The sequence below is a fragment of the Panthera leo genome, chromosome B4 (assembly GCF_018350215.1).
Source record: "Panthera leo isolate Ple1 chromosome B4, P.leo_Ple1_pat1.1, whole genome shotgun sequence".
In the NCBI taxonomy this organism is placed as follows: domain Eukaryota; kingdom Metazoa; phylum Chordata; class Mammalia; order Carnivora; family Felidae; genus Panthera; species Panthera leo.
In genome coordinates this window covers 103843321-103870946 of record NC_056685.1, presented here as the reverse complement: position 1 = coordinate 103870946, position 27626 = coordinate 103843321, and the positions used below count along the sequence as shown (strand labels likewise).

Sequence of the window (27626 nt, the reverse complement as noted above, 5' to 3'; positions counted from 1 at the left end):
AACTGCCATTTGTTAAATGTTTGGGATACACGAGTGTTTCATGCTAAGTTGCATCTGTTCAAATGCATCTGTTAACCTGTTTGAAAATTACTGATCTACCTTTATATTTTAATGTCCATTAAGACTTTTCTCAAAAACTTAGTTTTTTTTCAAAACTAGTTAGGGTTCTTATTTCTCAGTGTGAAAGCTCCATCAGTTTCATTTCTTTAAGTTCATGGATTTTAAATTAAAGATGAAGAGAATCCTAAGTGCCATTTCTTGTTCTTTTCCTGCAGCGTTTGTCCAACGGTTCTATAGACTCAACTGATGAAACTAGCCAAATAGTCGAACTACAAGAATTGCTTGAAAAGCAAAACTATGAAATGGCTCAAATGAAGGAACGTTTAGCAGCACTCTCTTCCCGAGTGGGAGAGGTGGAACAGGAAGCAGAGACAGCAAGAAAGGATCTCATTAAAACAGAAGAAATGAACACTAAATATCAAAGGGACATTAGGGAGGTAAGTGATTCATAACGCTTTCAGGCTTTGCTTTCTGAATGCTGCTTCTGAGATGCTTTTTGCAAATCTCCCCTAATGGCATATAATCTTTACATCTATTCAGAAAGCCAAAATTTGGGATGCATGATATTAGTTATGAAACATGTCCGCTAAGACAAAAATAGTTTATTTACTTATCGACCCTTTAAATATGTACGGAATTTCATATCAAGTCTCAGGTAGAGTAAAAACTTTCTATAGTTTTTAATGAATTTTTAAAAAATTTAAGCTGCTAATTTTAAATAGCTTTAGATGTGGGTATGAATAATGAAATTGCTACACTCTTAGCAAATGGGAATACTCAAAATCATTACTTTAAATTTTCCCCCTCTTATTTTGGTGTTGTGTCTGTGAATGTGAATATATATTTGGGAATGTGTGCACCTTTCTTTCTCCATGTATTCGGTTCTTCTTAGATGTAACATCACTTCATCTGTTTAATAGAGTACTTGAAAGTTACTGCAAAAAATACGAGATTTTTTTTGTAACACTGCCTAATCATCTTACCAACTAAGGTGAAATGTTTAGAACCTTTCACTTTCTCATTCTATTCAATTAAAAAGAAAATTATTCATAATTGTTAAAAAATTTATTTGGTGACCTTTCACCTTTTGTCATTTTTACATATTTGTTTAAATTACATATTTTATCTTATTTACATTTTTGTATATAATTAACTAATTGTTATTGGAGTTGACTCCACTCCATGTATTCAATTATTTTTTTCCCATTCCCTGTTGAGCCCATTTTACTTACTTTTGCCTCCAACATGCCCTTCTTTGATAAGAACTGATTGCTGACCTCCATGTTGTTGAACCCAGCACTGCATCCAATCATTACTCCCTAAAGTACGTCTTCAGTTGGGTCATAGCACCCTATATGCTTCTGATTTTCATCCGTCTTTACTTCCTGCCCTTATTTCGGGCTTCTTTATTTGCTCAGTGTCTCCCTAGACTTGTAGTGCCTTCCCTTCTCAATCTACTTTCACTTCCTTGCTAAGTTCATGCAGTCTCACGGCTCCAAAAAACACCTACTGCCTTATGACTCCCAGTTTATATCTCCAGCTTATCCTGTGTCCCGTTTCCCAGTTGCCTGTAAAATTAACATATTCTCAAAATTAACACATTCAAGAGTGTTTTCCTGTTATTCTCCCACCCCCAAGGAACCAGAGTTTCTTGTCTTCTTACACAGCCCACCTGTCCTCAATTATCGTTCAGAACAGAAGCCTTGGAGCTGTCCTTGGTACCTGTTTCACTCACACACTGCATATGATTCAGCCAACTTCAAAACTTATCAATAATGTGACCTCTTCTCACAATCTTTATGGCTCTTCCTTATTCCACAACCACCATCTCTCTCTGAATTATTGTAGTACTCTTGTGACTAGTCTTCCTTCCTCTGGGTTTTACTGGCTTCAGTCTATACTCAACATAGCAACCTGAGTGACCTGTTACAATGTTAAATCAGCTCAAGTTACCATTCTGCTTCAATGGCTACCTATCCTACTTACAGGAAAATCCAAGTCCTTACAGTGGACTACGAGCCGTGTACAATCTCCACTACCACCTTTCTGACTTCTGGGAACTCATCTCTTGCTGTTTCATTTTAGTCCACTCTGTTCAGTTAAGATGGATGGCCTCTTAAACTAGCCAGACCTATTCTGTTGGGTTTTCTTTTCCCTCTTCCTTTTGCTCAAATGTTTTCTTCTCAGTGAAGTGTTCCCTAACCTTGTTATTTGCACATGTACACTCTTCCTCTTCTTTCATTTTCTTTGTTTTATCTCACAGTATTTACTACCATCTGACACAATATATACTTTATCAATTTACCTGTTTGTCATATACCTCCCTCTCCCCTATACATAAAGATTCGTAATGGCTGGGAGTTTTGTTTTGTTGTGTTTTGTTCACTTCTCTATTCTAATCACCAACACAACTATTGAGCTTATAATAGGCATTCAAGAAAACTTTGTTGAAAGAATGGATATTTATAGGTGTTTGATGTAAATGTCAAAAGGCATGGATGAGATTAGAATGCGGGTTAGAACAATACCTACTATCTCAGAAAAAAATGTAGATGATCCATGAAGTGGCAGGTTGCTCTGCTACCATGCAAATGATGATACTGTGCTCTCTACTTCTTTATATGAATTGATCGTTCAAAGGCACGTCTGTCATTTTCACTCCTTAGCTGAAGGTTTGCCACTCTTCTATATCACTGTTAAGAAACACTACAATTTCTGGCTGTAAAGCTATTTGTTGAGGCCTTGCTTATCCCGGTTTCTTCATTCTCTTAGTCCCAGAGATTTAGCAATTTTCCTTTCATTTAACACTCCTCTCTTGCTTCCTCTCTTCATGTTTATTTAATGCAGTGTCACAGGTAGAGCCCAGTATCTCCAGCTCCCCCTTTCTTATTGACTATGTAAAAATAATTCCTTAATTCTAATCGTCTTCAGGTGTAGGTGACGAAAAGCTAATTCAGATGGAAAATATCAATCATCTGATGCCAGGTATTTTTTTTTTAATAAGGAAATCTCTTCTAATAGGTAAGGTATTCTGCTTTCATGTGGAATTCTTTTAAAATATAACTATTCTTGGGGCACCTGGGTAGCTCAGTCAGTTAAGCATCCAACTTCAGCTCAGGTCACGATCTTGCCGTTCATGGGTTCAAGCCATGTCGGACTCTCAGCTGACAGCTCAGAGCCTGGAGTCTGCTTTGGATTCTCTGTCTCCCTCTCTCTCTCTGCCCCCCCCCCCCACTTACTCTCTCTTTCTCTCTCTCTTTCAAAAATAAATAAACGTTAAAAATTTTTTAAAAAGTAAAATAAAATATAACTATTCTTGGGGCATCTGGATGGCTCAGTTGGTCGTGTCTGACTTTGGCTCAGGTTATGATCTCCTAGCTCGTGAGTTCGAGCCCCATGAGCTGACTGCTCAGAGCCTGGAGCCTGCTTCGGATTATTTGTCTCCCTCTCCCTCTCTCTCTTTGCCCCTCCCCTGTTCTCTCTCTCTCTCTCTCTCTCTCAAAATAAATAAAAACATTTTAAAAAATTTAAATATAACTATTATCATTTCTAAAATTTTATGTAGTTATATTTTAGAAGAGATTTGTGAAGAATATCTCTCATCATTCACCTCTAAAGGGAGGTTGCAAATACAGATGCTTCAAGAGCCAGTCAGGCAATATATACGTATGACACATTCGGCAGTAAAGGTATGACATAGGAAGCGCTAGAAATTAATGAGACCTGGGCAAGAAACCTATACACTGCCTGACTTTCTGTATACATCATGTGTGCTGTGTGTGTGTGCACGCATGTGTGTTAAGGACACCATGAAAGGCCAAATAAAATGTTTCCAAAAAGGTCCGATTGCCTGAGGCCCTGGTTTACTTCTAGGAAATTCTTAAAGACCAACCATGAAAACTATTACAGGTGTATTATATTTAATTTGTCTAATTTCTTACATCTGTCCTATCCAGAAGGTACTCATCATTATGCCCATTTTTCTCAATTGAGGTAAAGTGACTTGTCAAAGACATATGCACTGCCCTCCGAGCATTGCACTCCTTCCAAACCCTCAGCACCAGGAAGACACAGGATCAGCCAAGCTCCAAAACCTGTGCTTCTTCCACTATGAGCAACTTCTAAAATCAACAAAACAGAATCATTTACCAGTGATAGCACTGGCATAAAAAATGCAGCTGCACTGTAACCACCACTGAAATAATCTTGTGCTCTCTGTTTCCAATAAGAAGAAAACCATGGACTTTAAAAAGGTATCACTTACACTCAAAACTCCAGCTTCCGCTTTTATAATCCAGACTGTGGTCTGTGGACACACAAGGTCTACTAGATTGCAAGTATTTATAAGAGAAAAAAACAGTGGGGGCACCTGGGTGGCTCGGTCGGTTAAGCTTCCGACACTTGACTCTCAATATCAGCTTAGGTTGTGATCTTGTGGTTGTGGGATGGAGCCCCACCTAAGGCTCTGTGTTGAGTGTGGAGCCTGCTTGGGATTCTCTCTTTCTCTCTCTCTCTTTGCCCCTCCCACCATGTGCTCTGTCAACATAAATAAGTAAACTTTAAAAAAAGTGATTCTTCTTGCTACCCAATGTGTAACATTGCTAGCACAGTATGATTCATGTATTGTATTAGCACTATGTATTTGTTGATTAAGGAAAAAAGGGGAGAGTAGGAAAAACCATATAATTAAAAGCTTCAATGCATTTTGCTTTACGTGTGAGGACTGTCTAGTATATCTAAAATGAATTATGTAAGTATATTTCATTAATGCTTTTAGAATATATTTTTGTCATTATTCCTCATCAATAAGTAAATCTGTTTAAAATTTACTTTTTTGATGACTATAAGAGATATACTTTATTTTTTATGATTTTTTTTCTTTTTCAAATTTTTATTTAGATTATCATTAGTTAACATATAATGCAATATTGGTTTTGGGAGTAGACTTCAGTAATTCATCACTTACATACAACACCCAGTGCTCATCATAACAAGTGCCCTCCTCAATACCCATCACCCATCTGGCCCATCTCCCACTCACCTCCCTCCATCTTCCCTCAGTTTTTTTCTCTGTCAATAAGAGTCTCCTATGGTTTGTTTCCCTCTCTTTTTTTCCTCCCTTCCATATGTTCATCTATTTTGTTTCTTAAATTCCACATATGAGTGATATCGTATGGTATTTGTCTTTCTAAAATTTACTTTCTTTGAAGTTTTGTCTTAGTTGCTCCTTAAATTGACTGTGACCTATATGTAGTTGGGGGCTGGAGTAAAGCAAAGAACAGTACACATATTAAAAACATAGACAATCTTATAACATGCTTAGCTCTCCACTTTATAATTAAGAAAGCTACTAATTGGGGGAGTGCCTAGGTGACTCAGTCAGTTACATGTATGACTCTTGGTTTCGGCTCAGGTCATGATCTCACGGTTCATGAGTTTGAACCCCTAATTGGTTCTGCACTGACAGTGCAGAGTCTGCTTGGGTTTCTCTCTCCCTCTCTCTGCCTCTCTGTCACTTGCGCTTTGTCTCTCTCTCTCTCTCTCTCTCAAATAAATAAATAAATAAACTTAAAAAAAAGCTACTAATGGAGTATTGAATAATACTTTATTAAATATTATGCAAAATATGCAAATATTATGCAAATTTTGATGTGCAAAGAATTAGAATTTTTCTTTAAATGTTTATTTATTTTTGAGAGAGGGAGGGACAGAGTGTGAGTGGGGGAGGGGCACAGAGAGAGGGAGACACAGAATCTGAAGCAGGCTCCAGGCTCTGAGCTGTCAGCACAGAGCCTGATGCAGGGCTCGAACTCACGTACCATAAGATAATGACCTGAGCCATAGTCGGATGCTCAACCGACTGAGCCACCCCAACAAAGAATTAGAATTTAAATTCTATATTGTTTTGTGAATAAAACCAGCTTATCTTTCTAACTTCCTATTAAGAGTTCTTCAAAAATTCCTAAGTAATTAAATGAATACATATCAGTTTTGTCTTTTCCATTATCTGAAACATGGAGTTTTATTTTTTAGTTTACAATGTCTGAGTTACTATAGAGTTATATTTATTTGCTATAATAAAGTCTATTTTGTAAACAAACCATAGGTCAAGAGATAATTGAATCTTTATACTGTTTTCCTCTTTCTTTAGGGAACAGTTTTTAGAGACTAGAAAAAGCTTCCCATTTTAGAATTTCTAAGTGACACACAGGGAAAAGATATTTCTCCAACTTGTAAATTCAAAATTTATTTTTGGCAACACAGCTTGCAGTTAAAAATTGAATCTCCCACATGAATCACTGAATCAAAAATGCAGTACCAAAGTCTGTACAGTGACTCCTGCATGCAATGTATGCCATAGAGTCAGATCAGCTAATTATAGGCACAATAGTAAGTAATAATCAAAAAGCTATTATTTATGGAGTGTGTATTATGCATAAGACTACACAGGGCACTTAAAATACTGTATCACAACAATGTTATATGGTAGATACTAGTATCCCAACCTAAAACAGAAAACAAAATAGACAAGCAAGCAGAGAAACCAAAAAAGAAAAGAAAAGAGGATGAGTTATAGAAAAGGTAATCAGCATTCACCCATGATAACTGAGTTAAAAAGTAGCAAAAACTGGGATTTGGAGCTAGTAAGTGTTACTCCAATGCTCATGTTGTCAAGAAACATGTATATGTCTTTAACTGAGTTTATCGCTATTATAATTTTATAAGAAGTTATATATGTAGGCTAGATTCAGAAGTCTCTTTTTTGGTTACAAAATTGACACAATATTCCCAGAGTTCTATATGAAAATGAAATTAACAGTATACAGTTTAACAATACATAATTTTTCAAAGACAAATAATGTCAAGAGGGTACACATCTAAATACATGCGCATGCACACACACACACACACGCATACACACACAGAGTGCCCACCTACTTTCCATCTCACTTGCCTGAGATTCTTAATTTCAATCCTTTCGCTATTAGTTGTGCTATTTTCTCTCTTATTTAATCGATGCCTTGCTATTATATGAGGATTTTAGTTCTTTTAAGTTTACTTATTTATTTTGAGAGAGACAGAGAGTGTGCAAGTGGGGGAGGGGCAGAGAAAGAGGGAGAATCTCAGAAGGCTCCACACTGTCAGCACAGAGCCCAATGCGGGGCTCAAACTCACAAACCTTGAGATCATGACCTGAGCCAAAATAAAGAGTCTGATGCTTAACCCAGTGAGTCACCCAGGCACCCAGAGGATTTTAGCTTTTTTATTCTCTACTTTTCTCTCCCACCCATCCTTCCACTACAATTACCCCCAAATCACATTTAGTGTCACCATTATTATGGCTGTGTAGGTCATTTCCACAACTGATCCAAGTAGTAATTTCCTATGATAGCATTTCCTTTTGTTGTACAGCTTTTTGTTTTTCCAGGATTTTATTAATTACTTGATACATTTATTTCCTTGCTTGTTTTTAAAACGGTGGTGTATCTTCACAGCCGCTCCACCAGAGTAGTAAAATTGCATAATTTCAATTCAGTTATGGTCAGTGATCAAGCAGATAATTTATCATTCTTATTTTTATTTTCTTTAAATCATTCCTTTTCCTCTTCCCTCCACGTCTCATCTGTACAAGCTTATTTGTAAGCCTGCTTCATTGTTTTAGCTGTAGTTGTGGGATTTACTTCTGCTATCATCTTGAAAATCCAGGACAGAAAAGTGATCAAGGTCCCTAAAGCAGAAAAGGCATAAAAACTAGAGCACAGATAATGATTAAAACTTTGAGAGAAGGCGAACACCTGTTGTAAAAGTAAAAGCTAGAAGGATTCGTGCATATGGTTATTTCCAGGTGGTGATGAGGGAAAATCGGGAAATGAAGGGCTATTCATTTAAGGACTTCTATTTCTTTTGGAAAAAAATGGAAGAAAATGTATCTGCTCTGTGCATGTGGCAGGACTGGCTCCAGATCCTGAAGGAGAGGACCAGAAGGGTTGCTTAGGAACATTGACCAAAGGAATTTGGATAGCAACATATGGAAACCACCACTACCAACTCAATTTTAGGCTCCTTACGCAAAAGAGCTCCCCACATTATCAGGAAACCTCCGCAGGCCCATGAGGCTTGCTTCTGCAGCTGACTTTTCTTAATATCTTTTTTTAAAAAGTAGGTTATCCACCTACTAGTGAATGTTCATGTAAGCTGTTAGGAAGATAAAATCATCTCCATATTATCTATGAATTAGGTGGTTTAAAAATTATAGTTGAGAATAATATTAATGCCATGGTTATTACATTCACACTGATAGCTGATTTTTCCATAGAGTTGTGTATTCTTTGAGTTTTCTAAATTCTTGGGGCACCTGGGTGGCTCAGTCAGTTACGCACCCAACTTCAGCTCAGGTCAAGATCTCACGATTCATGAGTTCAAGCCTCGCGTCGGGCTCTGTGCTGACAGCTCAGAGCCTGGAGCCTGCTTCTGATTCTATGTCTCCCTCTCTCTCTGCCCCTCCCCCCTTGTGCTCTGTCTCTCTCTCAAAAATAAATAAAAACATTAAAAAAATCTTTTTTTAATTGGAACATATGTAACAAGGAAAATGGTTACGTTCCCAAGTCAATTGGTCAATTCATTTGTGAATATGACTCTAATTTACTTTTCTGGGGCCTCCTTTTTTTACAAATGTTTATTCATTTTTGAGAGAGAGAGCGTGAGTGGGGGAGGAGCAGAGGAGGAGGGGACAGAGGATCCAAAGCGGGCTCTGTGCTGACAGCAGCAAGCCTGATGCGGGCTCAAACTCACTAACCTTGAGATCATGACCTGAGCTGAAGTCATACACTCAACCTACTGAGCCACAGAGGTACCCCTGGCCTCCTTTTTTAAACACTGGGTTACTCTTACTTATATATGTAGATGAGGATACTGGTGATATTGGTTATCCTTATTTGAAGATTGATTTGCAGTTTGGAATGGTAGCCACCATTTTACTGATTTTATGGTTTACAACTGTACCCATAATTGTACTTATCTCTACTGTATAATGAGCTAATTTATCTGCCACTTCTTTTCTAATGCCAGTTCTACAGTAGGCAGTTTCTTGTACTCCATTCCATTCTCAGAGAGAGGAACTTTTTGTTAACCCAAGATGTAAAGAGAATTCTGACAGGTAAATTGGGAAAATTCACATGAAATTTGGCATGCTTTCCATAAAAAGAAAGGAATGAATATTGCTTCAAGAAAACGGTAGCCTTTGTATCTTACTATTTTATTTAAATAACAAGACAATACATTAAACTATGTGAAAATCTGATTTTAATTAATTTATTATTTTGATTGTAGGCCATGGCACAGAAGGAAGATATGGAAGAAAGAATCACAACCCTTGAGAAACGTTACCTCAGTGCTCAGAGAGAATCTACCTCCATACATGACATGAATGATAAATTAGAAAATGAGTTAGCAAATAAAGAGGCCATCCTACGGCAGGTTGAGTATCTTATCTTGGTTTTGTTCTGGTCCATGTGTGCTCTCACCATTCTAACAAAATACGGAGTAAATAAAATACAGTATTTCTTGGCATTCAACTGTTCTCTAAAATTTAGAATGGAACTGACTCAACAGATGTGATTTCTAGCATGTAATTTACAAATATGTCTTAATAATAATAAAAATAATTACTAATATTTACTTTGGGTCTAGACATGAATCAGACACTGCTAAGCAGTTAACAATTACCTCACTTAAATCTAACCACCACCCGTGAAGTAAGCACAATTATTATACCAAGGCATCAAGGTTCAGAGACATAAAAACTTTACCAATGTCACACATCTGGAAAATGCCAGTTCTTAATGGAAGCCCAAGTCTATTTGGCTCCAGAGCAGAGTCTATTTGGCTCCAGAGCTCCATATTTGGACAAACTATGGCCCATGTTCCAAAACTATAGCTGTTTTATAAATAAAGTTTTATTAAAACATAGCCATACTCATTTATTTAATCATTTTCTGACTGTTTTTGTGCTACAACAGTAGAACTGAATAGTTGGAACAGAGACTAAATGATACACAAAATCTGAAATATTTATTATCTGGCCCTTCAGAGAAAAAAGTTCTGTTAACCCTATCTCTAGAGCTTGGGCTGTTAGTCATTGTGCTACATTTCATCTCTCACTCCAGTTAATACTATAATTTTCAATAATATGCTCTCATGGTACGTCTGAAACCTTAGCGTTGACTTATATTGCACATGTCCACATTTATATTCACTAGTAACTTTTATTTCTTTTTGTTGCCATTGGTAAGAGCTTTTCTATTTTTTTAATGTGCTGAATTTTATTAAGGAATGTGAGTAAGTAACATATAAAAACATGAGTACAGTCATCTCTTTGCACAGTAAGTGTGGTTGATTTTAAATCTAGAATAATGGCAGAAACCCTAGTGTCTGGTGTTTGTTATCCTTACTGGAACTCTTTAAGTGTCTCTTTTTCCATCCCTGTTTCAGATGGAAGAGAAGAACAGGCAGTTACAAGAGCGTCTTGAGCTGGCTGAGCAAAAGTTGCAGCAGACTATGAGGAAAGCTGAGACCTTACCTGAAGTAGAGGCTGAACTGGCTCAGAGAATTGCAGCTCTGACAAAGGTATTGCCATAAAACAATTAGTCAGTCTAGATACACTCATAGAAAGGAGTAGTGATCCAAATGGAATCTATAGATTGTCTTTAGGTTTCATGAAATTTAAGTTTATTTCGTCTTTATTATACTGGTTTGTTACTTAGATGAGTTTTTCATATTATAGATCTTATTTATGCTGACATGAATGATTTACATATGAATGTGATGATACCTTTGCCTATGTAAACGTTAGCAAAAACAAAATTTTGTATCCTGATGGTTAATTTTCCATGATAATATTTGAACATTAGAATAATCACTGAATATAAACAAATAATGATGAAATTTAATATGTATATAGATAAGTTGCAATAACTTAATAGCCTTAACAGAAGTTGTTTGGTATTAAAAATGTAGGAAATATCATAAGCAGTTCCTTTCTGACTATATATGAAAACATTTGTTAGCAGTTGGAAGTTAGATTCTAAAGTCTAAATTCTAAAGTTACTAAATAGAAAGTGGTTTTAATAGTTACAGTTTCTTCTGAACCAATTAAATTCAATACTAATCTGAGGAATATTCAAAATTATCTGCCATGTTATGGCTGTCAAATTCTGCAATTATACACATATTGTAAATTTTGCAACCATTATAATGTTAAAAATGACTTATCATTCACAGTGAAATGGAAAGGACAGTGCTTCAAAGTGTATATGTACAATAAAACTTCAGCTTTGCTCACTAAAAGCATGTTTTACTTTTAATATCAGTTCAAAAATGTGCAAACATTTTAGATATTCATGCAATCATTGCTCAGTGCTACATTTTCCATGCACCTAATAAATGGGTAAGACAGATATATGAACTACAGGTTACAAATTCTGGCATTAGGACTATCCAAAACAGTCAATACAGCAATACAAAAGTAGGCACACACATTTGCTTTCCCAAAAAAGTAGATAATTAAAGAGGAAAAGTAGACTGATGCCTATTGGTTAAAATAAGATAATTAGTCAGGTAGTGAAAAGACAAATACTTGCAAAGTAGAGCAGGGTTAGAAAGTTTTGGAATAATTGCTTGTCTACAGAGTATTGGAATAACCAGCTGAATAAAACATTAGTGTGATTAGGATAATGTCACAATCTGGATCCTTCTATAGTCATAGACATACCATAAACCCTTCTGGCAATTTTAGAAATGTGTGCTTTCTCAAATAAAGATAAATTTATCATTTAATTTGAGAAATAATCTCTGAATTATATAAAAATGTGCAAATATAGTAGTAGTATTCTATTTTTTCTTGCAAACACATTTAAAATTACTCAAATGTGGATAAGGATGTGTGTGTGTGTGTGTGTGTGTGTGTGTGTGCATGCATATATATACACACACACACACACACTAAGGCTCTTCATTTGAAGAACATGAACTTATATAGAGTTATTGAACTGAACTATTTTCCGGAGCTTTAAGTGAGTGACTAAATAATAAAAATAATTTTGTAAAACTTTAGTGTAAAATAATCATCAATACTATCCTGAGTAAAATACGAGAAAGTCTGGAATCTCTTCCAAAATAATACAATTTAAAATTCGCCAAATAATTGCTCCTAATTAACTTCTGATGGACTGAGGACAAAACATACTTTAAAATATAATACTTGACTTACAAGGCTTCAAAGTATATATCCCTAAGCATCCTTAATTTAGAATATAAAAAAATAACTTGAAATAGGTGTCTTATCTTTTTTCCCCTCATTTTTTCTCTGGGGCTCTTACTTGTTTTTGATACATACTTTCATTCATGTACCCAAAATAATTTCTTCAGTTTACATCTAACTAATAATATAATATATGGTAATATATTACATCTAGCTAATAATATAGTTACATCTAACTAATAATATATTGCTAAAATTTCACTTCATCTGAATCCTTTTGATTTCCTCCTTTTTCAGTAGAGTTTCATCTTTCTTAAGAAGTGTTAAAAATGCTAGAGTTCACTGTGTTTCTCTTTTCTCCTGCTTTTTCTTCAGACTGACTTTATATCAACACCATTATTTCAACTACAGAGTTTCTAGATTATTGCCATATTTAATATACACTTGTCTAGAGAAGAGGTTTTATCCTCAGCACACTCTCTATGCTTGTTACATTTTTATAACTTTTGAAGATGCTCTTTCATTTGTTTTCCCAAGTTTTATGGCTACAATGATCTTGTACTTTTTCTTCACCTCTGTTCAGACACTTTTAGGGACTATCTCTAGAACCAGTTTTATTTATATATTTTTATCACTTCCGTCTTTTCAGTATCTCACTGTTATTGATCATCATAATCTTTTTCTACTTCTTACTATTTTTGATACTAAAGTAAAAAGATTTCTGCTTAGCTTAAACCTAGGCTTCCCTCTCCTATATTATGAATGGCATTCTAAATAATGTTTCAGGCATTTTATTTGGCCTATATATTTTTTTTCTGCTTTTATTATCTGCTACCTATTGTTTTCTTCTCTTTGCCCCACCCTATCTGACTTTTATTTCTTCGCCATTTCAAAATCTACTCATGTTTTTCTCAAAGCCATTTCTGCCTATAATTTTCTCTAACTGTAGCTCATTTGAAATTTTCCTATGTCATATTAAAGAGTGAAACCAAGATAAGCCCTGTATCCCATCAAGGAGTACAAAAAATAGATTGTTTTTGTGTGACTTTTGTATTTACACTAATTACTTAAACTACAGTCTTCACAAGGCTAAGATGAACATAAATCAATACTATTGAAATTGATCCCAGTTTTTGTTTAGAAATGATGTCTGAATCTATTCTGTGGTTGATAAGGTGTGTGTGTGTATAGATAGGTAAGGAAAGCTCATTTAAGGCTTTAAAAAGTCAGAAATATTGAGGAGTGGCTACAGATAAATGTTAACATTGGCTATGGCAAGTATGCACAAAATTAACCAATAAAGACTTTGGGATCCCAATTTTATGATTTATTATATTTACTTATTTAATTAAAGTGCATATTCCCTCAGCAAGGACATAATTCGTATTGAATTCCATAAGGTATTTCATTCATTTTTAGTACCAGTAAAACATATCAACAATAACAAAGTAATTTAAACTTGACAGAATTCTTGCTCAATCTTTAAGTGAATTTTTACAATGTTTAGTATGTTTTCAATAGTTAAGATGGAAAGAGGTAGAAGTTTTAAGGACCTTTGGGAAGACCTACTGGGCTTGTGTTTTTAAAGAGACAGCTTTGGAAATTGAAATGTTCATGCTTTGACTACCTTGAATCAGTCACCTGATTAATTTTTATACCACCAACTGCATGTTAAAATGTACTTTTGAGAGATTACAGATATCTTAATGAATTTAGATGATATCATTTCAACAACATTTTGACCCATTTACTATATTCCTATTTGAATTCTAGGTTTTAAGTGATATTAGAAAACCATTTTGTGACATTTGGGAACTATGGTAGCTTTCTGTGTTTCTTCTGCTTGGAAATTTGGGGAGAGAAATTGGTTATTTGTTATGTCTTCATTATTTTCCCCATTTATGAAACAAGAATATCAAAAGGAAAATCTTACAAATGTTAATATTGAGTTGTAATCTATATAAGTACACCAGTTAAATGTTAAATGTTTATTTTATAGATTAGTTGGAATTTGTTGCATAAAGTAGTACATATGTGTGTGAGCCAATACATGAATAGGCTACTATTTCTTTTCAGGTACTGCATGACATATTTATATATAGTCCTATATTTGCATAAAGTAAGTTTCACTGTTTTAGAATAAACTTAGAGAATGTAATGGAATATGCTCTGGAGTTAAATCTTATAGATCTAACACAGAATAATTTTGATGTTGTATATACTTGTAATTATGATCAAAATGTTGATTTAACTTTACATGTAATCTGTGCATAACATACTAATACAATTCAGCTATCAGCAATGTCACATGTGTTAACACTCTGTGTCTGTGATAACCTGACAATCACCTCCAAGACATGTAACGAATCCTGGCACTGGGCAAATATTAGCTGACAAAGGCACCATGCTGCCTGTTCACTTTAGGGCGCTATTTTGTTTCCATGGCAACAAATCAATGTAGAAACAGTTTCTGAGTGGTTCCTAGTGTCATTCAGGAGACTTTGTAAATAAATATTCTTGTCCTCACAATATATTGTCACCTTGATAATTTGAGGACTTCTAATCACTTTCATTTACAATGTCAAATTAAGACTACATCTGAGAATAGGTGCCAGGGTACTAGACCAGGTACTACACACTTGTATTCAGAGACCAGAAGTCAGTTTGTCAGTTCGTCACTGTTGCTGAGGAAACTCAACCCTGCTGGAATTGGAGAATACCCATAATAATTAATCCTGTGGCTTAGTTTGTCTTGATGTCTACAGTGTTAGGTTTGTAATAAATTTTTTTCCAAATTTATTTCACCTGGGTCGTTGTCCTAGCATACACTTCAACGCTGAGACACACAGTTTGCATTATTTTTTAGTAATATGATAAACAAACAAACCAAAATACAAAACATTTAACAATCTATCAGAGACATATTCTAGTGTTTGGTTTCCCATAATCCCAACTATTACATGACTCTTTCAGAGTTGCTTTAATTCATTCTGTAGTAGTCTTTCATCGCCAGCCGTCACTAACCTTCCATACCTTAGGTTGGTAGTTTTTTATTTGGGCGTATCATTGTTTTTCATTTATAACCATTGACTGCATCGTGTTCACCAGATATCAGTGTAGTTCTTTCCATGTAAAATTCTGTCTATTAAAGTATTAAATTTGCTGTCACATTTTTCTTTTAAGCATTCTGTGCTATGTTCTGTTCAGTGTCAGTGTCTTTAGTTCTGATTTTTCAATTTTGTCCCTCTCCTTTTCCTTGACTTGTTAGTCTGATCCAACCTCTTCTACCTCATCTGATGATTATCAATATGTTATGGAAGCTAAACTACAAGAAATGATCTCCATACGTAGGAAGGTAGTCCTACTGGACTTTACTTTCTATTGCTAAATAGAATCCATCTAAGTTTTTCTTTTCATTTATAAAAATTATGTTATTTTTATTTATTGATAATCAACCATCTGTGCAGTTCAGTGCTTCAGGAGCTTAAGATTGGACAATGGCAGGTTTGTGTTCAAACCATGCACAGTCTGCATGTTACATTTGGCTGATTTCATTGCTCATAAATAAGTCCAATGTTTTGCTGATGCTTGGATGTAACAGGCCTTTGTAGCTGACACATTTCAAGCAATGCTGTTCAGCTGCCTGTTTAAAAAAAGTTTATTTTTTGAAAATTACATTTGCGGTTGGTAGTAGCTTGCTTTACATTTTATTTCAATTTATTTAGAGGTAAAGTGTTAATCAAATCTTACATGTCAGGTACATTTTTCATATTTCTTAACAGGCTGAAGAGAGACATGGAAACATTGAAGAACGCATGAGACATCTAGAAGGTCAACTTGAAGAGAAAAATCAAGAACTTCAAAGAGTATGTATATTAAGAACCACTCCCCTCAATCATCAGTCTATGGGCATGTAAGAAATGAATGTCTTTCTTGATGATAGGTTATATTTAAAATCTTATGAATATGCTGTGTGCATTTTAAAGGAAAAAAGAAAAGGTTCTGCCAATTTAATCACACCAGACATAAAATGGAATCCAATTTTAAACTAGAAAAATATAAAAACAAACCCAGTGCTTTTTAAATGATTGTTATGTCAAGTTTATTTTTTCTTGAATATAAGGCTAGGCAAAGAGAGAAAATGAATGAGGAGCACAACAAAAGATTATCTGATACGGTGGACAGACTTCTGACTGAATCTAATGAACGCTTACAACTACATTTAAAGGAAAGAATGGCTGCCCTAGAGGAGAAGGTAAAATGACAGAAGAGTAGAATCACATGAATATTTATCAATGTTCTTAAGAGCATGGTTGTTTTACACCCTGCTGTGATTATTGTATTGGTCGGATGGTCCATTTATTTTCCTTAAGTATATATGACATAGTCTTAGAAGTGACCGAGTAGTTTCTGTAAAAATGTGTAAGATAAATTTTTAAATGAGTAAAAGTGCTGCATGGTATGTAAATCTTGCATATTCTCATGATCATATAGATAAATGTATTAAAATGTATTTTGTGGTGAAAATACTTAGTTATTCTTCACCTGGTGTGCAAAAAAAGAGCAATGAGACAAAAATCGATTATTTTGGGGATGTCTTGCATTGAACTATTCACATGTTTCGAGTAACTGAATCTACTGCTTGTCTAAAAGCCAAAATGAGTAAGTGAATTTATATTACCAATAGAACTAGTGTTGATCCTACTACAGTTTAGGAACGCAATAATTTCAGCTGCATCATTTCCAAAAATTGCCTCTTTACAGTGTGCAATGTCATTCACAATGCTATGTGTCTTGTTGATAGTTAGTGACTACCACACCAGCACGAGTTACATGAGCTGGTTGCCGATTTCAGAGCAGATACAAAGGTAGGGGCTAAAACCCAGATGGACAAATCATTTTGGAAACTGAGAATGAATGCCAGTCACTACTTAAGCTAGACATTTTCCCCTGACCCAGACAATAAACCAAAATAGAAAAAAAATACTCCCCTGAAATTGTTAAAGTAGACTGGCTAACTTTCATTACAAAGTGATAAGGCATGCCTTCTTCCCATTCAAGTCCAAATGCATGGCCACTTTACCAATCACTACACTCTTAGTTTAGTTTTACTAAAATTAAATTTGAAAAAATACATTTTTAAAAATCATGCTTTGTGGTAATATAAAAAAGCATAAAGCTTTTACGATAGCAGTCACTTCATGACAAAATTTTAAAAATAATTTCTATGATGCAGCTTATTTCTACATGTCATGAGATGTAACAGTTTTGTACATAGCTAAAATTTCATTTATATTTCTCTAATGATTTAACCTTTATTGGAAATTATTTATTCTGTATTTGAAATAGAAGTCCAGAAATTAAACTTTCCAGAAATAGGATCTGATCATTTATTTTTTTCCTCAGATGATAAAAATGAGTTCATCTGAATCCTTTATCTGTAATACCTTTGGCTAATATTGAGTTTATTACTCACATTTTCTCATTTTAAAAGTAACCTAATTATTTCAAATCTTAAAACACTGAGGAGAAGAAGAAAATATAGCTTAGAAGATAATATTTATTCCATTTGCCAGTCCAAGTGTTACAAAATAACATTTCCCATTTAAATTATGTATTTTTCTAAATGTTAAGGTATTATGTTTAAGGATTCTATTTAAATGTGGTTTCCACGGAAACCAAGAAATAGATGCACCAAGGAAGGAATCAAAGAGAAGGAATCAAAGAAGATTCTTGAGCAATAAAACATTAATCTACATATTCAATTATTTTCTCTTTAGTTAATTATTTTTCTTTCTTTTCTTTAGAATGTTTTAATTCAAGAATCAGAAACTTTCAGAAAGAATCTGGAAGAATCTTTACATGACAAGGTATAATGGAAACTTGCATTTTACCCATTTTTCTATTTTAGACTGACAAATGTGTTATTGTAAAATAAATTTGATAAGAAATAAATTTAGGATGCTACCTTTTTAAAACAATTTTAACTTTTGTATTATACGTCCAGAAAAGTGTACATATCTAGAGAGCTTGATAAATTTTTACAAACCAAACACACTGAAAATCAAGTCTTGTAGCCCCCTTCTTGTTCAAATACAATTACTACTCTTATCCTAAACGATAATCACTGTCTTATTTCTAAAAAAAAAAAAAAAAATGCTTCTGACTTTTTGTGCTTTACACAATTGGAGTAAACTAATTTGTATTTAGTTTGAGATATCATTTAAGCAGACATGTATTAAATATCATGCACAATGATTGTGCTGAATTATGTTTGCATACATGATCCTGGTTCCAAAGTAGCTGAAAAATGTAATTGAGAGAGAACACACCTTTGACAAAGCAGCAAGTTGCAGAGGAACACATGCCAAGTGCCGAAGGAGTGAAATATGTAGTAAGAGCTACAGGTAGGAGAGACTACCATATACTGCTGCTATAAATAAGGCTTCAGGGAGGTGTCACTTGACAAAGCTCTATGGAAAGGGAAGAATATGTTACAAGCCTTTCAAATACAGTGCATGTGGCATGATTGCCAGTGCTTTGTGTGAGGCAGGAGTGGTAGGGAGTTTCATTTCTTAAATAATGGCGGGCATAACCTGGGGCACGTGGGTAGCTCAGTTAAGCGTCCGACTTGATTTCTGTTCAGGTCATGACCCCAGAGTTATGGGATCAAGCCCTGCATTGGGAGCAGGGCCTGCTTCAGATTCTCTTTCTCTCCCTGTGCCCCTCCCCCTGCTCTCTCTCTCTTTCTCTCTAAAATAAAATTTTCTTAATTTTTTAAAAAAAATAATAGCATAACAGTTTGGCTGGAATCAGTTATTCCTGTTATAGGATGTATTATATAAGAGGCAGATAAGGACCAAATTATGAAATGTTAAAAGCTGTAATTGCTAATATATCTTCTCCTTCTTTATTAGCCTATATATTTTTTGAGTCTATTAGTTATTTTGAAAGAGAGAGAGCATGAGAGCAGGGGAGGGGCAGAGAGAGGACAGAGAGAATCCCAAGCAGGCTCCATGCCATCAGTACAGAGCCCGATGGAGGGCTCGATCCCAACAACTATGAGATCATGACTTGAGCCAAAATCAAGAGTCAGACACTTAACTGACTGAGCCACCCAGGCGCCCCACCTGTAAATTTTTGTTAGCAATTTTGTCTGATTTCATTTTGTTTAGCACAGGAAAATAATGTAATATAAAATTATTGACTTAAAAAGTGACCTACAAATGTGTGTTGAACAAAAGAGAAGAGAAAGAGAGAAGAAGCAAGGGACAGAAGAGACGGAGGGAGAGGAGGGAATATCTGGGAACAGTATGGCATATGGAAAGTATTGGAAAAGATGAGAGAAGAAAGATTTAAAAAAAGGAAAACTGTACATTTAGCCCCACTAAATTCTACATATTATGATGTTAATTTAAAACTATGTGGCCCCACAGTCAGTGTATATATGATCTGAAAGATAGATCTCTCTGTGGCAATACAATATGGTCCCTAGAAGATAGCATCTAATTCTTTCTGAAGTAGTTTTAAAAAAAGTCTACAGAGTGGAGATGCCATTTCATCAGGCTCTTGAAGGCACAAAAGATCTTGCCAAATAGGCAAGGGTAGGGCAGAGGACAGAGCCTATGTGAGAGCACAGAGAAAACAAAAATGGTTGATTTGCTGATTTACCAGAAGTTTGCTGTGACTGGTATGTGTTTAAAGAACTAGGTTGTGCCCAGATTGTGGATTTTGGACTTGATCCTATTATGCAATGTTATGTTTTCCAAAGCTCTCTGTGCTCCTGGCAAGATCCCCAGAACCCACTCCCCCACCACCTACCCAAACCTTGTAGCTTCAACAATCTGCCTAAGCAACTAACAGTACTAATCACTCCATGCTTTACACCCTTGTTCACGCCAGTAACCAGAGGAAGCAAATCCCAGGTCATACCTCATTTCTGAATATCATCCCACACAGCTGAACATATTTCCTAATCTAACCACATCTCCTATAACTTCTGAAATTTCCACTCAGTTCTCTATAACTAACAGTCATTCATTAGCCAAATCTCCTGTGTACACAACCTCTTCTCGTTTCTCATCATCTTGATCTCTAAAATTTGAAATTCCTAGGACTGGTTTTGAATTTCTTCTCATGTTCACTCATTGAGTTGAGGCTCTTCTGATCTCATGGATTTAAAACCATCTATAAATTGAGCACCTCCAAATTTAGATCACTGACTGGGTCCTCTCTTCTGAGAGAGTTCATGTATTTAAGAGCCAACTCAATATCTCTATTTGGACACTTGAGCAACTCAAATGTTCACAGGTTCAATCCCCCCACCCCCAAAATCAGCACCACCAACCTCAACCACCACCAGCAGTAGTCCTCTCAGTAAATTACAACTTGTCCTCTTAGCCAGGTTAACCTTGGAGTTATTCTTGACCCCTTTATCTCACACTCCACATTCAGTCCAATAGCAAATTCAGTTAGTTCTGTCTTCAAGATATAACCCAAATCCATCCAGTCTCTTTCTAACACTGCTATTGTCCAAGCCACAATTTTCTTGCCTATGTGTTTGGAAAGACAGTAATAATTATCTTTCTTCCCTCCCTCCCAGTCTCATTCATCAGGAGTGATCATGTCACCATTTTGCTCAAAAATCCTCCAGTCATTTTCTACCTCACTCAGAGTAAAAACCAAAGACTTAAAAATGGTTAACAAGGCCTTTTAGGACTACCCTTCCCAAGCCCTGCAACCAAAACATTTCTAAGTCTATTCCCTACCTGTCTTTCTCTTTACTGTCCAACCCAGCCACAATGACCTCCTTGCCCTCTCCTTCAACAAATATACTCCTTCTCACTAGGGAGCATTTGTATCTGCTAAACCTTTTCCTAAGACATCCCTATTTTTTTTTTAACTCCCTTCCTTTCTTTAGGTTTTTGCTCAAATAGCACTTTATTGGAGAGATCTTCCATGCTTCTCTTATTTTCTTTTTCCTACAAACATCCTATAGACTCTGTTTATTGTCTTGTTTACTAGATTATAAATTATAGGAGGGCAGGGAATTTTTTATCTTACTACTTTATCTTAGGGCATAGAACAATAGAGGTGCCCTATGTGTGTATGTGGAAATAACAAACAAAGGGATTAATGAATGCAATAAGAAATCATTTAACATTTTAGGCAAATAATTTATTTTATCATATGTGTTTTTTTAAATGATACATCTAAAAGAGAAATGTGTAGGGAAGAGATTGAAGGGAGCACCGCCTCTGTGGAAGCTGGTGAAGTAATTCAGGAAAAAACTTAAAAAGGTGTCGAGTAGGATGATGTTAGTAAGAATAAAAAGGGCAGATAAGAGAAATATTGGGAAAGCCACATTAACAACAAAGTATGGTGAGAAACGAAGTATGAGTCAAGTAAAATGTCAAGCATTGGCTGCTGGGATGGGAAAAAAACAGTAAGAGGAAATCTAGAAGGACATATTTAAACTTTCACAACATTATAAAATGTTATAATCATGAAAACAAAATAAATCCTTACACATGCATTTAATTAAGGACTATTAGGTGACCCTTACATTGAAGATTTATGGACAGAAACTGGTAATGACAATCTGAGAAAATTTTCAGGTGTACAAATAATTCTACCAATATCAAGCTCACAATTTTAACTTATATCAGGTAATGACTCTTTTCCTCATCTTTTTTTTTTTTGTTTGTTTAATCTTTATTTTGAGAGAGAGAGAATGCAAGTGAGGGAGAGGCAGAGAGTGAGAGACAGAGACACAGAATCCAAAGTAGGCTTCAGGCTCTGAGCTATCAGGACAGAGCCCAATGTGGGGCTTCAACTCACGAGTCGTGAGATCATGACCTGAGCTGAAGTTGGACGCTTAACTGACTGAGCCACCCAGTTGCCCACTTTTCCTCATCTTTTTAATCCATTTTTCTTTCTCCTTCATCATGTGTATTACAACCCTTATAGAATAATCAAAGTCCTTTTCTTCATGAATAAGACCTTTTCTTTATTTTTTTAATCTGCTATGATTATGACTTTGCATTTTGAAGTGATGTATACATAGCTAGTCATGATCTTAGTATTCCTATATGTTTGCAAAAATTTAGGATTAATGAATGCCAGACAATGTAGATAATTTTTTTTAGGGAAGTAAATTTGTATTTTTTATTTTTAACCCAAATTAACTACTGGCAAAACAAACTTTAGGAGTTTTTGACACATCTTTTCATCAGAAATGAACTAACTGATGACCATGAAAGTGCAAAGAAATAAAGATCGAAAGAATTGATATTAGTTGTACTAGGAAATATGACCATTCATATATTGAGTTCAGTTCATTGATGGTGAAGTTTTAAGCATAGCATGTTATTCTGTGTTTATTTTTGTCTCAACAGTCTAAGGTACTACTCTATAAAACATCTTCAAGGCACTAATGTTTAGATAACTTTCTATTGATTTGTGCTTTTCACATTTTCATTACAAGGGAAAAATGAGGCATATTTTGCTGTCATGTCTAATGACCTGTAATAAAAATATATCCATCAGTTTTCCATTTTTAAAAAACCACTAAGATTGATAGCTTGGTTTATCATAATTGAATGTTGGTATTCTTGGCATATGCATATCTTCTGAGTCAAACATCTTTGATTTTTAGGAAAGATTAGCAGAAGAAATTGAAAAGCTGAGATCTGAACTTGACCAATTGAAAATGAGAACTGGCTCTTTAATTGAACCCACAATGTCAAGGTAACATTAAATTAAAATCTTATTTATAGTTTGCCAAAAATCAATATGATTTTTTTATGGTCCCGTATTACCTCAAATAAAATAAAACAGGCCTCTTACTGCCCAGCAGGCATTACCCTATGTTCACTCCTTACTCCTTACTGATTTACTATTTCTATATTCAAAAATAATTCTCTAACTTAGTAATCTGTTCTGCAAATATGCAATAAAAATTTTAAATATTACATTTTGTATTCTGCATTTAATTACACAGCTATAAATAACGTAAAAAGAGTCTTAAATGAAGGAATAGAACTGTATGCGAGGAGATTACTTCTCATTCCAGGAAGAGGCAACACCTCTTTTCTCTACATGCAGAAATGCTTTCAATGTATAATACTTACTGAAGAAGTATCATTGATTATGGTCACTTAGCATCCACCTATCTTGTTAAATTAATTGCAAATACAAAGTGAAGGAGTAATTATACATGTTTTGAAAACAAGTAAATTTAGCCATACTCATCTGCTTTGACTCAGTACCTCATCTTGAAAAAAAGAAGCAATGACATAATTATTTACTCTTTAGATAAATACAATAATCTTGATAATTCACATGTAATTTTCTTTTGTGCTTAGGGCCTTTTATTTAAAGTTAATGAGAAACCCTACAAGGATTTACTCATTTGATCATTTATTTATTAGACAACACAATCGTATCAATTATTTGAAACATTTGACCACCACAGACTTTGAGAAGTTCATTTTTCTTGGTCTTAGAGTTATTCTAAGAATGTTCATTCCACGGGCACTGGAATATATGTTTGTTTTGGTTACTGTAATCTCAGTACGTAAAACAAAGAAACAAACCAAACCTGGTATATAGTATACTCTCAATAGATATCATTGAACAAATGAATATGTGTAATAAAGCATTTTTTAGATATTCAGATCAAAAATCCAAGTTAAAAAATCCTAAAGGTGCTTATATTCTCTTGAATGTAAGTATTAGTAAAAATAAAGTTCAGTATTTTGAGTATTTTTACCTTCAGTTTAATATAAGAAACACAGTTCTGCAGGCAAAAAAAAAAAAAAAAAAAAAAAAAAAAAAAAAAAACATCCAAAGAACTTTTAAACATGTAGGTCTTTAATTTAGAAAATTGTGTTTATTTTTCTAAATGCTTTATTATGATTTATGTATCTGAACTGAAATTATTAATTCAGTGATATATGTTCACAAGGTAGGGTGATGATGATGGTTTTGATGAAGGAGAAAAAGAGCTGATAAAATAGCAACAGAATAAATACATAGAATGACCATCATCCAGTCAACAAATTTAGTATTTTTTTAACAGAACCAAATGGTCATTTTGTTGGCTTTTTGACCTTTGGTCTCAGAAATTTGATCTCAGAGTTGTATAAAAAGAGAGAGAGAGAGAGAGAGAGAGAGAGAGAGAGAGAGAGAGAGAGACTCTTAAATATAGAGAACAAACTAGTGGTTACAAGAGAGGGAAGCTCGGTAGGGAGAAGGGTAAAATAGGTGAAGGGGATTAAGAATACACTTATCATGATGAGTACTGAGTAATGCATAGAACTGTGGAATCACTATATTTTACACCTGAAACTAATAAAACACTGTACATTACTGAAATTAAATATATATATATACATATATGTATATAATATCCTTAAAAAATAGAGAGTTGTAGAAGTGTTATCTAAAAGTTCTAAAAGTTCATCACTACATTGAGTCATCATGGACAGCCTAATAATATGACATTTGTCCACAATGAAGGATCATTCTGAAAGCTTGGGAACTACATACAGAACAATTCTTCTTTGATATACCAGATTGTAGTAGAAACAAAACTAGACCAAGAATAAGAAGATTGACATTTCTGGGTCTAATACATACAATTATTAGCTGTTTCATTTTGGAAAACCCATTTACCTTAAGAAGTTCAAATTTTATATGTATTTTACATGAATTATATATAAAATAATATTTTTATGATTATCTCACAAGCTTACTTTGTAGATAAAATGAGACTAGTCAGCAAAGGGGTTTTTGTAAACAGTAAATCAAAAAGTACAAAGTATTATAGGAATTACTGATTAGACAAACTGATGGAATTTATAATATGTTATAGGATAACAATATGTATTGAATGGCAATTACTTATTGAACAGACATGCTTCTGAATGCACAATTTAAACAGCAATAAGAAAACAGAAGATGCATAGGAACTTCACTGATCTTACAGATGAATGAATAATACCTGTTTCAAATGGGAAACACAGGGATACTCTGAGGACTATTACAATAAAGGGAATATAAGGGGCTACAATAGTATAAGACAATGGGAATTTTAAGCTGACTTTAAAAATGTCAACCACATAAATGTGGGAAGAGACTATTTCTAGCAGAAAGAACATCATGTTCGAAGGCTCAGGATCAAAGGAAAGTGTGAGTTAGTCAAGAAATTGAAAGAAAGTCAGTACAGCTGGATGGAGAGAGAGAAGGGAGATAGTAACTAGAAGTGAAGCTAGAAAGCAGGGTTCCAGATTGTAGAGGGCCTTGTAAGGCCATCGAAGGGTTTTAAGCAGGGCATCAATAGTAGCAGATCTGTGTTTTGGTTCACATTTTTCTAAATGACCTGGAGTTGAGAGATAAGACAACAAGAAAACAATACTCCTAGGAAGATGAGTTATAATTTTAGAATCGCCCCTCCAATGACCAAAGAGACGTTACCCAAACAGTGACAGACAAGATACCTAGAATGTTCTAAGGTAGACAGTTTAGACTGTATTATGATTAATTTCATTCATTTATGAGCTTACCAGACATTTATCAAGTGTTTATTATATGCTAGGAATGCCTCCTTTAGCATACAATGGTAACTAAAATCTGACCTTTGTCTTCATGAAACATATACCCTGTTATAAATAGGTCCCGAGAGAGGTCCTATTTATGAATGTGACCTGGTTCGTTAGGTTTTATATGTGGCTATTCCATAATAAAACCAGTTTCCTTGATTGAGTTTCAAGTTCACTGCTATAAAAACAATAGCTGCCCTCCACTTGGAGGATGATTCCTTAGTTCATTTGCTTTAAATTTCTGGTTGACAAAACAGGGATTTGCATTAGTTAGGTCAGTGTCTTCTATTGTTGCAAAAATCTAGACCTCACGTAACCTTTTCTGATCTTGCCAATAGTTTGGAAATGCTAGTTTTTTTTTCTTTTTTTTCACAAAAAGAACTAACAGAGCATAGTAGATCAGTAGGAGCCCCAAGTTCAAGAGAAAATACAGTGTTAAACATATTTCCTACTGATGATGGATCATTTTATAAGACAGCATGCTGTCACTATTATCATCATTATTATAGCAATAAACTGAACTTGCTATAAATCTATATATAAATAACATGTGTAGCAAAATATTTATTACACTTTGATTACAGTGTTTATTGAAAACCAGTGTGATGATATTTTTCAACCGGAATTTTGCAACTATTTCATCTCTAACCATATTTCAGAATCAAATGTGCTTATCAAAAGATTTTTATATTTTTGAAACAATGTCTTATCAAAAGCTGAAAAATTGTCCTGGTGGTAGGTCCCATTATATTAAAAAAAAATAAGATTATTAACCTTGGGTCAATTTAATTTTAAGTATTTTGTTAATTTCCTAAATTGAAAAATAGAACACCTTGAGAGAGAATTCTGGGACCCCAAAAGTTTACACATTTTACTGTTAGATTAGTGGGAAATATTTAAAACAGACACAGCAATAAATAACATATATTGGTATGTACACTAAATAATTCAACTACAATTCTATTTAGTTTTGTTTATCCTATTTGCCAGAATTTAAGCCAGTGGATCTTGGTTGTCAATCTTAACTTGTTTTATTTTACTACCACATTTGAAAATGATAATTAACGGACAGATGTTTTATATTCTGTTTAAACAGACAAGGTCACTTGACCTTCAAGAATGGACCTGAAACCAATTTCTGACCTAAGCCTCAGAAGAGACCCCAAAGAGTCATGACAATTCACCAGTTTTCCTCTGTGATTTTTTTTTCTTTTTTCTTGAGCATTTATGCTTTGTTCCTTTTTTTTGTGCTTTATTCTTTATTGAAAATTGAGCAGTTCATAGTGATTTGCTGGAAAGTTTAACTTTTAAGATTGAGCATATTTCATATTTTTCCCTTTTCCAGAACTCATCTAGACACCTCAGCTGAGTTGCGGTATTCTGTTGGATCCCTAGTGGACAGCCAGACTGATTACAGAACAACTAAAGTAATAAGAAGACCCAGGAGAGGACGCATGGGTGTACGACGAGATGAGCCAAAGGTTAATTTTTTTTATTTCAAGTCTTTGATGATTCTCAGTAAATACACTGTTCCATTTTGGATAGAATTTTAATACTGAGAGAATTTAAAATGCTAGCATTTTTAGTTTCAAGCATGACATATTTTTTTAAAGTATAACTAATGTAAAACTACCACTATGTGCCGGAAGTTGAACTATACACTTCCCATGTGTGTATCCACATAACCTTATGAGTTTGGTACT

General features: G+C 34.4%; 1 protein-coding gene across 3 annotated transcripts in view; it reads left to right on the top strand.

Moving 5' to 3' along the window:
- PPFIA2 (PTPRF interacting protein alpha 2) overlaps window positions 1-27626 on the top strand; it is a 481896-nt gene that overhangs the window by 357060 nt on the left and 97210 nt on the right. For all 3 annotated transcript variants that reach the window (XM_042947253.1, XM_042947254.1, XM_042947252.1), the window contains 8 exons: window positions 276-497; window positions 9391-9537; window positions 10552-10686; window positions 16102-16185; window positions 16443-16574; window positions 18127-18189; window positions 22977-23068; window positions 27269-27404. In XM_042947253.1, the coding sequence (XP_042803187.1) occupies window positions 276-497; window positions 9391-9537; window positions 10552-10686; window positions 16102-16185; window positions 16443-16574; window positions 18127-18189; window positions 22977-23068; window positions 27269-27404 (1011 nt within the window). The remainder of the gene's footprint in view (window positions 1-275; window positions 498-9390; window positions 9538-10551; window positions 10687-16101; window positions 16186-16442; window positions 16575-18126; window positions 18190-22976; window positions 23069-27268; window positions 27405-27626) is intronic.